This window comes from Haliotis rubra, unplaced genomic scaffold (genome assembly GCF_003918875.1).
Source record: "Haliotis rubra isolate DU_JTF1 unplaced genomic scaffold, ASM391887v1 Scf195, whole genome shotgun sequence".
Taxonomy (NCBI): domain Eukaryota; kingdom Metazoa; phylum Mollusca; class Gastropoda; order Lepetellida; family Haliotidae; genus Haliotis; species Haliotis rubra.
Window position 1 is genome coordinate 704,949 of NW_025765947.1, and position 12,472 is coordinate 717,420.

The following is a 12,472-nucleotide window of genomic DNA, read 5'->3' on the forward strand; positions in this document are numbered from 1 at the left end:
TGTCAGGTACAATGATCCACTAGTGGAGGCAGGACAATCAGTGTTGTCAGGGTACAATGTTACACTAGTGCAGTCAGGACAATCAGTGTTGTCAGGTACAATGATCCACTAGTGCAGCCAGGACAATCAGTGTTGTCAGGTACAATGTTACACTAGTGCAGCCAGGACAATCAGTGTTGTCAGGGTACAATGTTACACTAGTACAGCCAGGACAATCAGTGTTGTCAGGGTACAATGTTACACTAGTGCAGCCAGGACAATCAGTGTTGTCAGGTACAATGTTACACTAGCGCAGTCAGGACAATCAGTGTTGTCAGGTACAATGATCCACTAGTGGAGGCAGGACAATCAGTGTTGTCAGGGTACAATGTTACACTAGTGCAGTCAGGACAATCAAGTGTTGTCAGGTACAATGTTCCACTAGTGCAGCCAGGACAATCAGTGTTGTCAGGTACAATGTTACACTAGTGCAGCCAGGACAATCAGTGTTGTCAGGGTACAATGTTACACTAGTGCAGCCAGGACAATCAGTGTTGTCAGGGTACAATGTTACACTAGTGGAGCCAGGACAATCAGTGTTGTCAGGGTACAATGTTACACTAGTGCAGCCAGGACAATCAGTGTTGTCAGGGTACAATGTTACACTAGTACAGCCAGGACAATCAATGTTGTCAGGGTACAATGTTCACTAGTGCAGCCAGGTCAATCAGTGTTGTCAGGGTACAATGTTACACTAGTGCAGTCAGGACAATCAGTGTTGTCAGGGTACAATGTTACACTAGTACAGCCAGGACAATCAATGTTGTCAGGGTACAATGTTACACTAGTAGCAGTCAGGACAATCAATGTTGTCAGGTACAATGTTACACTAGTGCAGCCAGGACAATCAATGTTGTCAGGGTACAATGTTACACTAGTGCAGCCAGGACAATCAGTGTTGTCAGGGTACAATGTTACACTAGTGCAGCCAGGACAATCAATGTTGTCAGGGTACAATGTTACACTAGTGCAGCCAGGACAATCAGTGTTGTCAGGGTACAATGTTACACTAGTAGAGCCAGGACAATCAGTGTTGTCAGGGTACAATGTTACACTAGTACAGCCAGGACAATCAATGTTGTCAGGGTACAATGTTACACTAGTAGAGTCAGGTCAATCAAGGTAGTCAGGGTACAATGTTACACTAGTGCAGCCAGGGTCAGTGAGGGTACAATGTTACATCAGTGTTGTCAGTTACACTAGCAGGACAGGTCAGGGTACAATGTTACACTAGTGCAGCAATGTTACACTAGTGTAGCCAGGCCAGGAGGGAGAAAATGGGTGTGTCAAGCTTTGTTCCCTATCTGTGTAACTGTAGACACCTGTGTGCCAGGGTGTACAGGGACTGTAGAGGGGAGATGGTGTGTCAGGCATTGTTCCCAACCTGTGTAGCTGTAGACACCTGTGTGCCAGGGTGTACAGGGACTGTAGAAGGGAGATGTTGTGTCAAGCATTGTTCCCTACCTGTGTAGCTGTAGACACCTGTGTGCCAGGGTGTACAGGGACTGTAGAAGGGAGATGGTGTGTCAGGCATTGTTCCCTACCTGTGTAGCTGTAGACACCTGTGTGCCAGGGTGTACAGGGACTGTAGGGAGATGGTGTGTCAGGCATTGTTCCCTCACCTGTGTAGCTGTAGACACCTGTGTGCCAGGGTGTGCAGGGACTGTAGAAGCCGAGATGGTGTGTCAAGCATTGTTCCCTACCTGTGTAGCTGTAGACACCTGTGTGCCAGGGGTGTACAGGGACTGTAGAAGGAAGATGGTGTGTCAAGCATTGTTCCCTACCTGTGTAGCTGTGGACACCTGTGTGCCAGGGTGTACAGGGACTGTAGAAGGGAGATGGTGTGTCAAGCACTATTCCCTACCTGTGTAGCTGTAGACACCTGTGTGCCAGGGTGTACAGGGACTGTAGAGGGGAGATGGTGTGTCAGGCATTGTTCTCTACCTGTGTAGCTGTAGACACCTGTGTGCCAGGGTGTACAGGGACTGTAGAGGGGAGATGGTGTGTCAAGCATTGTTCCCTACCTGTGTAGCTGTAGACACCTGTGTGCCAGGGTGTACAGGGACTGTAGAAGGGAGATGGTGTGTCAAGCATTGTCCCCTACCTGTGTAGCTGTAGACACCTGTGTGCCAGGGTGTACAGGGACTGTAGAGAGGAGATGGTGTGTCAAGCATTTTTCCCTACCTGTGTAGCTGTAGACACCTGTGTGCCAGGGTGTACAGGGACTGTAGAGGGGAGATGGTGTGTCAAGCATTGTTCCCTACCTGTGTAGCTGTAAACACATGTGTGCCAGGGTGTACAGGGACTGTAGAGAGGAGATGGTGTGTCAAGCATTGTCCCCTACCTGTGTAGCTGTAGACACCTGTGTGCCAGGGTGTACAGGGACTGTAGAAGGGAGATGGTGTGGCAAGCACTGTTCCCTACCTGTGTAGCTGTAGACACCTGTGTGCCAGGGTGTACAGGGACTGTAGAAGGGAGATGGTGTGTCAAGCACTATTCCCTACCTGTGTAGCTGTAGACACCTGTGTGCCAGGGTGTACAGGGACTGTAGAGAGGAGATGGTGTGTCAGGCATTGTTCCTCTACCTGTGTAGCTGTAGACACCTGTGTGCCAGGGTGTACAGGGACTGTAGAAGAGGAGATGGTGTGTCAAGCATTGTTCCCTACCTGTGTAGCTGTAGACACCTGTGTGCCAGGGTGTACAGGGACTGTAGAAGGGAGATGGTGTGTCAAGCATTGTTCCCTACCTGTGTAGCTGTAGACACCTGTGTGCCAGGGTGTACAGGGACTGTAGAGGGGAGATGGTGTGTCAAGCATTGTTCCCTACCTGTGTAGCTGCAGACACCTGTGTGCCAGGGTGTACAGGGACTGTAGAAGGGAGATGGTGGGTCAAGCATTGTTCCCTACCTGTGTAGCTGTAGACACCTGTGTGCCAGGATGTACAGGGACTGTAGAAGGGATATGGTGGGTCAAGCATTGTCCCCTACCTGTGTAGCTGTAGACACCTGTGTGCCAGGGTGTACAGGGACTGTAGAAGGGAGATGGTGTGTCAAGCACTGTTCCCTACCTGTGTAGCTGTAGACACCTGTGTGCCAGGGTGTACAGGGACTGTAGAAGGAAGATGGTGTGTCAAGCATTGTCCCCTACCTGTGTAGCTGTAGACACCTGTGTGCCAGGGTGTACAGGGACTGTAGAGGGGAGATGGTGTGTCAAGCATTGTTCCCTACCTGTGTAGCTGTAGACACCTGTGTGCCAGGGTGTACAGGGACTGTAGAAAGGGAGATGGTGTGTCAAGCATTGTCCCCTACCTGTGTAGCTGTAGACACCTGTGTGCCAGGGTGTACAGGGACTGTAGAAGGAGATGGTGTGTCAAGCATTGTCCCCTACCTGTGTAGCTGTAGACACCTGTGTGCCAGGGTGTACAGGGACTGTAGAGGGGAGATGGTGTGTCAAGCATTGTCCCCTACCTGTGTAGCTGTAGACACCTGTGTGCCAGGGTGTACAGGGACTGTAGAGGGGAGATGGTGTGTCAGGCATTGTTCCCTACCTGTGTAGCTGCAGACATCTGTGTGCCAGGGTGTACAGGGACTGTAGAGGGAGATGGTGTGTCAGGCATTGTTCCCTACCTGTGTAGCTGTAGACACCTGTGTGCCAGGGTGTACAGGGACTGTAGAAGGGAGATGGTGTGTCAGGCATTGTTCCCTACCTGTGTAGCTGTAGACACCTGTGTGCCAAGATGTACAGGGACTGTAGAAGGGAGATGGTGTGTCAAGCATTGTCCCCTACCTGTGTAGCTGTAGACACCTGTGTGCCAGGGTGTACAGGGACTGTAGAGAGGAGATGGTGTGTCAGGCATTGTTCCCTACCTGTGTAGCTGTAGACACCTGTGTGCCAGGGTGTACAGGGACTGTAGAAGGAGATGGTGTGTCAGGCATTGTTCCCTACCTGTGTAGCTGTAGACATCTGTGTGCCAGGGTGTACAGGGACTGTAGAGGGGAGATGGTGTGTCGGGCATTGTTCCCTACCTGTGTAGCTGTAGACACCTGTGTGCCAGGGTGTACAGGGACTGTAGAAGGGAGATGGTGTGTCAAGCATTGTCCCCTACCTGTGTAGCTGTAGACACCTGTGTGCCAGGGTGTACAGGGACTGTAGAAGGGAGATGGTGTGTCAAGCATTGTTCTCTACCTGTGTAGCTGTAGACACCTGTGTGCCAGGATGTACAGGGACTGTAGAGGGGAGATGGTGTGTCAAGCATTGTCCCCTACCTGTGTAGCTGTAGACACCTGTGTGCCAGGGTGTACAGGTACTGTAGAGGGGAGATGGTGTGTCAAGCACTGTTCCCTACCTGTGTAGCTGTAGACACCTGTGTGCCAGGGTGTACAGGGACTGTAGAAGGGAGATGGTGTGTCAAGCATTGTCCCCTACCTGTGTAGCTGTAAACACATGTGTGCCAGGGTTTACAGGGACTGTAGAGAGGAGATGGTGTGTCAAGCATTGTTCCCTACCTGTGTAGCTGTAGACACCTGTGTGCCAGGGTGTACAGGGACTGTAGAAGGGAGATGGTGTGTCAAGCACTGTTCCCTACCTGTGTAGCTGTAAACACATGTGTGCCAGGGTGTACAGGGACTGTAGAGAGGAGATGGTGTGTCAAGCATTGTTCCCTACCTGTGTAGCTGTAGACACCTGTGTGCCAGGGTGTACAGGGACTGTAGAAGGGAGATGGTGTGTCAAGCATTGTTCCCTACCTGTGTAGCTGTAAACACCTGTGTGCCAGGGTGTACAGGGACTGTAGAAGGGAGATGGTGTGTCAAGCTTTGTTCCCTACCTGTGTAGCTGTGGACACCTGTGTGCCAGGGTGTACAGGGACTGTAGAAGGAGATGGTGTGTCAAGCACTGTTCCCTACCTGTGTAGCTATAGACACCTGTGTGCCAGGGTGTACAGGTACTGTAGAGGGGAGATGGTGTGTCAAGCATTGTTCCCTACCTGTGTTGCTGTAGACACCTGTGTGCCAGGATGTACAGGGACTGTAGAGGGGAGATGGTGTGTCAAGCATTGTCCCCTACCTGTGTAGCTGTAGACACCTGTGTGCCAGGGTGTACAGGGACTGTAGAGGGGAGATGGTGTGTCGGGCATTGTCCCCTACCTGTGTAGCTGCAGACACCTATGTGCCAAGATGTACAGGGACTGTAGAGGGGGAGATGGTGTGTCAGGCATTGTTCCCTACCTGTGTAGCTGTAGACACACCTGTGTGCCAGGGTGTACAGGGACTGTAGAAGGAGATGGTGTGTCAGGCATTGTTCCCTACCTGTGTAGCTGTAGACACCTGTGTGCCAAGATGTACAGGGACTGTAGAAGGGAGATGGTGTGTCAAGCATTGTCCCCTACCTGTGTAGCTGTAGACACCTGTGTGCCAGGGTGTACAGGGACTGTAGAGAGGAGATGGTGTGTCAGGCATTGTTCCCTACCTGTGTAGCTGTAGACACCTGTGTGCCAGGGTGTACAGGGACTGTAGAAGGGAGATGGTGTGTCAGGCATTGTTCCCTACCTGTGTAGCTGTAGACATCTGTGTGCCAGGGTGTACAGGGACTGTAGAGGGGAGATGGTGTGTCGGCATTGTTCCCTACCTGTGTAGCTGTAGACACCTGTGTGCCAGGGTGTACAGGGACTGTAGAAGGGAGATGGTGTGTCAAGCATTGTCCCCTACCTGTGTAGCTGTAGACACCTGTGTGCCAGGGTGTACAGGGACTGTAGAAGGGAGATGGTGTGTCAAGCATTGTTCTCTACCTGTGTAGCTGTAGACACCTGTGTGCCAGGATGTACAGGGACTGTAGAGGGGAGATGGTGTGTCAAGCATTGTCCCCTACCTGTGTAGCTGTAGACACCTGTGTGCCAGGGTGTACAGGTACTGTAGAGGGGAGATGGTGTGTCAAGCACTGTTCCCTACCTGTGTAGCTGTAGACACCTGTGTGCCAGGGTGTACAGGGACTGTAGAAGGAGATGGTGTGTCAAGCATTGTCCCCTACCTGTGTAGCTGTAAACACATGTGTGCCAGGGTTTACAGGGACTGTAGAGAGGAGATGGTGTGTCAAGCATTGTTCCCTACCTGTGTAGCTGTAGACACCTGTGTGCCAGGGTGTACAGGGACTGTAGAAGGGAGATGGTGTGTCAAGCACTGTTCCCTACCTGTGTAGCTGTAAACACATGTGTGCCAGGGTGTACAGGGACTGTAGAGAGGAGATGGTGTGTCAAGCATTGTTCCCTACCTGTGTAGCTGTAGACACCTGTGTGCCAGGGTGTACAGGGACTGTAGAAGGGAGATGGTGTGTCAAGCATTGTTCCCTACCTGTGTAGCTGTAAACACCTGTGTGCCAGGGTGTACAGGGACTGTAGAAGGGAGATGGTGTGTCAAGCTTTGTTCCCTACCTGTGTAGCTGTGGACACCTGTGTGCCAGGGTGTACAGGGACTGTAGAAGGGAGATGGTGTGTCAAGCACTGTTCCCTACCTGTGTAGCTATAGACACCTGTGTGCCAGGGTGTACAGGTACTGTAGAGGGGAGATGGTGTGTCAAGCATTGTTCCCTACCTGTGTTGCTGTAGACACCTGTGTGCCAGGATGTACAGGGACTATAGAGGGGAGATGGTGTGTCAAGCATTGTCCCCTACCTGTGTAGCTGTAGACACCTGTGTGCCAGGGTGTACAGGGACTGTAGAGGGGAGATGGTGTGTCGGGCATTGTCCCCTACCTGTGTAGCTGCAGACACCTATGTGCCAAGATGTACAGGGACTGTTGAAGGGAGATGGTGGGAGCTGGACACACACGCTGGATGATGTCAGATGTCCACAATGATGAAAGGGACACCGGATGTGGTGTGGTATTCTTTGTTGAAGTGTCCTCCAGGATCTGAAGCAACAAAACATAAATCCTCAAGACACAAAGTAACAATACATTGCAGTTAAATGTAAACTTATCTAAATAAATATATGGCTATAAGAGAAAATATTGAAAATTTTAATATAAATTGTATATTTATATACTTATCCTCTCTCACGGTACGCAAACGTTGGAATTTCAACAATTCCACTGACACTTGTAAATGAGCATCTTGACCAACTCTGGTGGTGACATCTCTAATCGCCCCGTTGAAAAGAGCCCTGCCAGACCACGGCTGACGAAAAAGGTCTGTGCAGAACCTATCCTCCCATGAGGATAAGTGCAGAGGGCCCCTGCGACGCATAGCTGTGACGTACGAAAAGAAGTGAGCCAACTGATCCAAAATGGTCTGAAATTGTTCTTGCAATTGTACCATCGCTGGCCGAATGTATGCCTGTTGATGGGACGTAGCATGTGCAACCGACATAGCCACCGCCTCAGTTGTCGTCAACACTATGTTGAGTGGAGCCATAATCTTCCTGATGACACCATCCAAATGCAAGAGCTCAAGATCCTCGACCAGGAACGGCGAGTAGGCTTTCTGTTTGGTTCCCAACAATGTAATATCATCATCCACCGGAGGGGAGACGATCAGGGTAGAGAAGCCATGAACATGAGCAGATGCTAAATTGAAGCGGGGAGCCATGAACCCATCCTTAACCTTCCTCAGGTTACAAAAAGCCTCATCCAGAGACGCTGCCATTTGAGTGACGCAAGGGCGAGGCGTGAAAGTGATAGAACCAAAATCACCTGGCTTCATGTCAAAACTGGATAACAAATCCAAAGGCAAACTACTACGCGGCAATCCAGACGAGTAATTGAGGAGTGTCCACAGCATCAACGCTAACATCCGAAGGCGACGTACCATCTGAAGAGGGAGATGGCGTAGCCGAACGATGAACATCCACCAAAGGTTGAGCTGGAGTGACCGTAGGACCAGATGACTGAATAGCAGAGGAAGACGCTGGCATCTGATGCCGTAAAGCCGAGGCTACCGCTTGCACAATAGCGTCAAAGTCAACAGGTGGAGAAGTCGAATCCTCAGACACCGGATTCCAGGAGACTGGTAAAAGAGGTCTCGCCACAGGCCCTGTTGGAGGAGGCAAAGACGAAACAGGAGCAGACAAGGAAGGATGACGAGGCACCCAACCAAGAAAAGACGAGCAACCAGCTGACTGAGACAAGTTCCCATGATGAAACGATGAAGACGTAGTGTCCCTCACACTCGCCGCTCTAAGCGGGAAACGAAATCCCGCTGTGACAGTTCCACAGGAGGAAACAGTACTACTCCCGCAAAGTGGCGCTCCCACAGCTGAAGACGTATAGGAAACATACGGCGCACTGGGAATAAGCGGAGCACCGGGAACCAAAGTATCAGAAGAAACAAGCGCCGAGCAGGTAGGAAGCGACGCACTGAAAGCCAGAGCTGAGCTGATTGTACCAAGCGCCGAACCAGACACACTGGAAGTGAGCGCTGAACCCTGAGCAAGCGCCGAACCGAATGCACCGTGAGGGAGCGCTGAAGCCAGGGCTCTGTGAGGAAGAGCGGAACTGGAAACACAAAGGGCGGAACTGGGAGCACCGTGAGTAAGCGCCGAACTGGGAGCAAACAAGAGCGCCGAACTGGAAACAAGCGGGGCTCTGAATGAAAGCATGGAATCGGGACCAAGCGGCGCTCTACAAACAGGTACCTGTCCCATTGTAAGCGGTGCTTCGGAGGTAAACAATGCACTAGAATAAAGTGGTGTTCCGTAACCACAGCGTACAGGATAAGGGATAGATGTGGAAAGGGTTGCACGGGGAATCATCGGCAAACTTGTCGACCCCAACGGAGGTTGTGAAAGCGCTGAACCGAAACTATCCACTGTACCAAAACCAAGTGTCACCATAGACACAGGCACCGAGTGGGAAGCAGAAGCAAAACCAACCATCGAAGTGGAAAGCGCCGAACTCCAAGTAAGCGGCATATGAGAGGTAACGTTAGGAACCAAACCAAGCGCCGCATAAGAAACACCCACCGCAGGACTGTAAGGTCGCTGAGAAACAGTTACCACCGAAGATGGATGGGGTTGAACAGCAGATGTAGATAACACTACAACCCTAGGTGGTAAGGAGTCCTCTAAAGTGATGGGGCTAGAAGCATGCGGACGGAAAAGGCGACGCAGATTTTCACTGAGGTAAGAATCAGATGCCTCCCCTAGGAAATCTTCAGTAGGAGACGGGGACTTCGAACGTCGAACTACAGTTTTCTTACGGCGTTCTGCCTTAGGACGTTTAGACGCAGACGGACCTACAGATGGGTTACGGCGATCCCTATCTGACATGCGTCTACAAGCTACCCGGCGATATTCAGAGAAAGCATCTTCGTCGAGGCCAGCACAGAAAGTGCAACATTGAGACCTAAACAATCTACACATAAAGCATGTGGGTCCGCCGCTGAGAAATTACTGTTACAATTGTCACAGTGTTTGCGCTTCTTAGAACCATTACGATTCGATTTACCCATTGTTGAAACACAATCAAACTTTCTTAGAGACAAGCACACGTCCACACGACGTATCGACAAGAAAGAGAATGACAGGCACAGATAGTCACGTGATCATCTGAGAGAGCTGCACGCTTACGGAGATGATTGACAGGTGCTGATGTTGGAGTAGGGGCAGAGGTCAGGGCGGGTCAGAGGCCAGTAAGATTTGATTCAACTTAGCCTACAGCACGTTTCCACACATGGTCGTAGAAGAAGAGGAGAGGTGCGTACCGTGAGATAGGATAAGTTTAAAAATGTTGGTTTCCAGCCATATGTTTAACAACTATATTACATAAACACCTATAGTGATGTCAGCCTATTACTCATTTTTGTAGACAAAAATCTACATCAGGAACTTTCTACAGAATATCACACTGTCCCTCTGTCACAGAGACTTTGACAGAATGTCCCTTGTTAGAGATATATTTTAGCTCACACAATCTATTTAAAATACATAGCCATCACCATGCTAATGTTTGTTAGCAGAACGACAGAGCAAATGACAAATGCCACTTATATTTCAGTGGGATCAAACTTGTAACAGAAATAACTGCAGCTTAGAACAAATAAAGAGAAAGGTTAGAACTGGTCTTAAGCAACCCATGCTTGTCGTCATAAGGGGGATCAGGTGGTCAGGTTGGCTCACTAATGCATCCATTGCATTTGAACTGCCCAGATTGATGCTCATGATGTCATTCACTGGATTGTATGGTCCAGCCTCAATTGTTTACAGAGCACTGTTGTACAGCTGGTACACTGCAGTGTGCAGTGTTAAACGACAAACATGGGGCCTAGAGCGTGAACCACTAGAGGATGGAGAGGAAACTTACTGTGACCAGGAGGTTCAGGCCCTCTAGCTCAGCATCGTCGAGACCAAGCTGTCTGTATTGACGTGGCCAGTGTTAAACATGGGGCCTAGAGCGTGAACCACTAGAGGATGGAGAGGAAACTTACTGTGACTAGGAGGTTCAGGCCCTCTAGCTCAGCCTCGTCAAGACCAAGCTGTCTGTATTGACATGGCCAGTGTTAAACATGGGGCCTAGAGAGTGAACCACTAGAGGATGGAGAGGAAACTTACTGTGACCAGGAGGTTCAGGCCCTCTAGCTCAGCCTCGTCAAGACCAAGCTGTCTGTATTGACGTGGCCAGTGTTAAACAACAAACATGGGGCCTAGAGAGTGAACCACTAGAGGATGGAGAGGAAACTTACTGTGACCAGGAGGTTCAGGCCCTCTAGCTCAGCATCGTCAAGACCAAGCTGTCTGTATTGATGTGGCCAGTGTTAAACAACATGGGGCCTAGGCGTGAACCACTAGAGGATGGAGAGGAAACTTACTGTGACCAGGAGGTTCAGGCCCTCTAGCTCAGCATCGTCAAGACCAAGCTGTCTGTATTGATGTGGCCAGTGTTAAACAACAAACATGGGGCCTAGAGCGTGAACCACTAGAGGATGGAGAGGAAACTTACTGTGACCAGGAGGTTCAGGCCCTCTAGCTCAGCATCGTCAAGACCAAGCTGTCTGTATTGATGTGGCCAGTGTTAAACAACAAACATGGGGCCTAGAGCGTGAACCACTAGAGGATGGAGAGGAAACTTACTGTGACCAGGAGGTTCAGGCCCTCTAGCTCAGCCTCGTCAAGACCAAGCTGTCTGTATTGACGTGGCCAGTGTTAAACGACAATATGGGGCCTAGAGAGTGAACCACTAGAGGATGGAGAGGAAACTTACTGTGACCAGGAGGTTCAGGCCCTCTAGCTCAGCATCGTCAAGACCAAGCTGTCTGTATTGATGTGGCCAGTGTTAAACATGGGGCCTAGAGAGTGAACCACTAGAGGATGGAGAGGAAACTTACTGTGACCAGGAGGTTCAGGCCCTCTAGCTCAGCCTCGTCAAGACCAAGCTGTCTGTATTGATGTGGCCAGTGTTAAACGACAATATGGGGCCTAGAGGGTGAACCACTAGAGGATGGAGAGGAAACTTACTGTGACCAGGAGGTTCAGGCCCTCTAGCTCAGCATCGTCAAGACCAAGCTGTCTGTATTGATGTGGCCAGTGTTAAACATGGGGCCTAGAGCTGAACCACTAGAGGATGGAGAGGAAACTTACTGTGACCAGGAGGTTCAGGCCCTCTAGCTCAGCATCGTCAAGACCAAGCTGTCTGTATTGACATGGCCAGTGTTAAACAACAAACATGGGGCCTAGAGCGTGAACCACTAGAGGATGGAGAGGAAACTTACTGTGACCAGGAGGTTCAGGCCCTCTAGCTCAGCATCGTCAAGACCAAACTGTCTGTATTGATGTGGCCAGTGTTGAACAACAACAAACATGGGGCCTAGAGCGTGAACCACTAGAGGATGGAGAGAGAAACTTACTGTGACCAGGAGGTTCAGGCCCTCTAGCTCAGCCTCGTCCAAGACCAAGCTGTCTGTATTGATGTGGCCAGTGTTGAACAACAAACATGGGGCCTAGAGCGTGAACCACTAGAGGATGGAGAGGAAACTTACTGTGACCAGGAGGTTCAGGCCCTCTAGCTCAGCCTCGTCAAGACCAAGCTGTCTGTATTGACGTGGCCAGTGTTAAACGACAATATGGGGCCTAGAGAGTGAACCACTAGAGGATGGAGAGGAAACTTACTGTGACCAGGAGGTTCAGGCCCTCTAGCTCAGCATCGTCAAGACCAAGCTGTCTGTATTGACATGGCCAGTGTTAAACATGGGGCCTAGAGAGTGAACCACTAGAGGATGGAGAGGAAACTTACTGTGACCAGGAGGTTCAGGCCCTCTAGCTCAGCATCGTCAAGACCAAGCTGTCTGTATTGACATGGCCAGTGTTAAACATGGGGCCTAGAGAGTGAACCACTAGAGGATGGAGAGGAAACTTACTGTGACCAGGAGGTTCAGGCCCTCTAGCTCAGCATCGTCAAGACCAAGCTGTCTGTATTGATGTGGCCAGTGTTAAACATGGGGCCTAGAGAGTG

The 12,472-nt window shown here is 50.5% G+C and overlaps 1 protein-coding gene across 1 annotated transcript in view; it reads right to left on the reverse strand.

The window, feature by feature from the left end:
* LOC124274869 overlaps window positions 1-5,253 on the reverse strand; it is a 41,973-nt gene extending 36,720 nt beyond the window's left edge. The window contains exon 1 of the mRNA XM_046710241.1: window positions 5,183-5,253. Within this exon, the coding sequence (XP_046566197.1) occupies window positions 5,183-5,253 (71 nt within the window). The remainder of the gene's footprint in view (window positions 1-5,182) is intronic.
* Window positions 5,254-12,472: the final 7,219 nt, after the last annotated feature.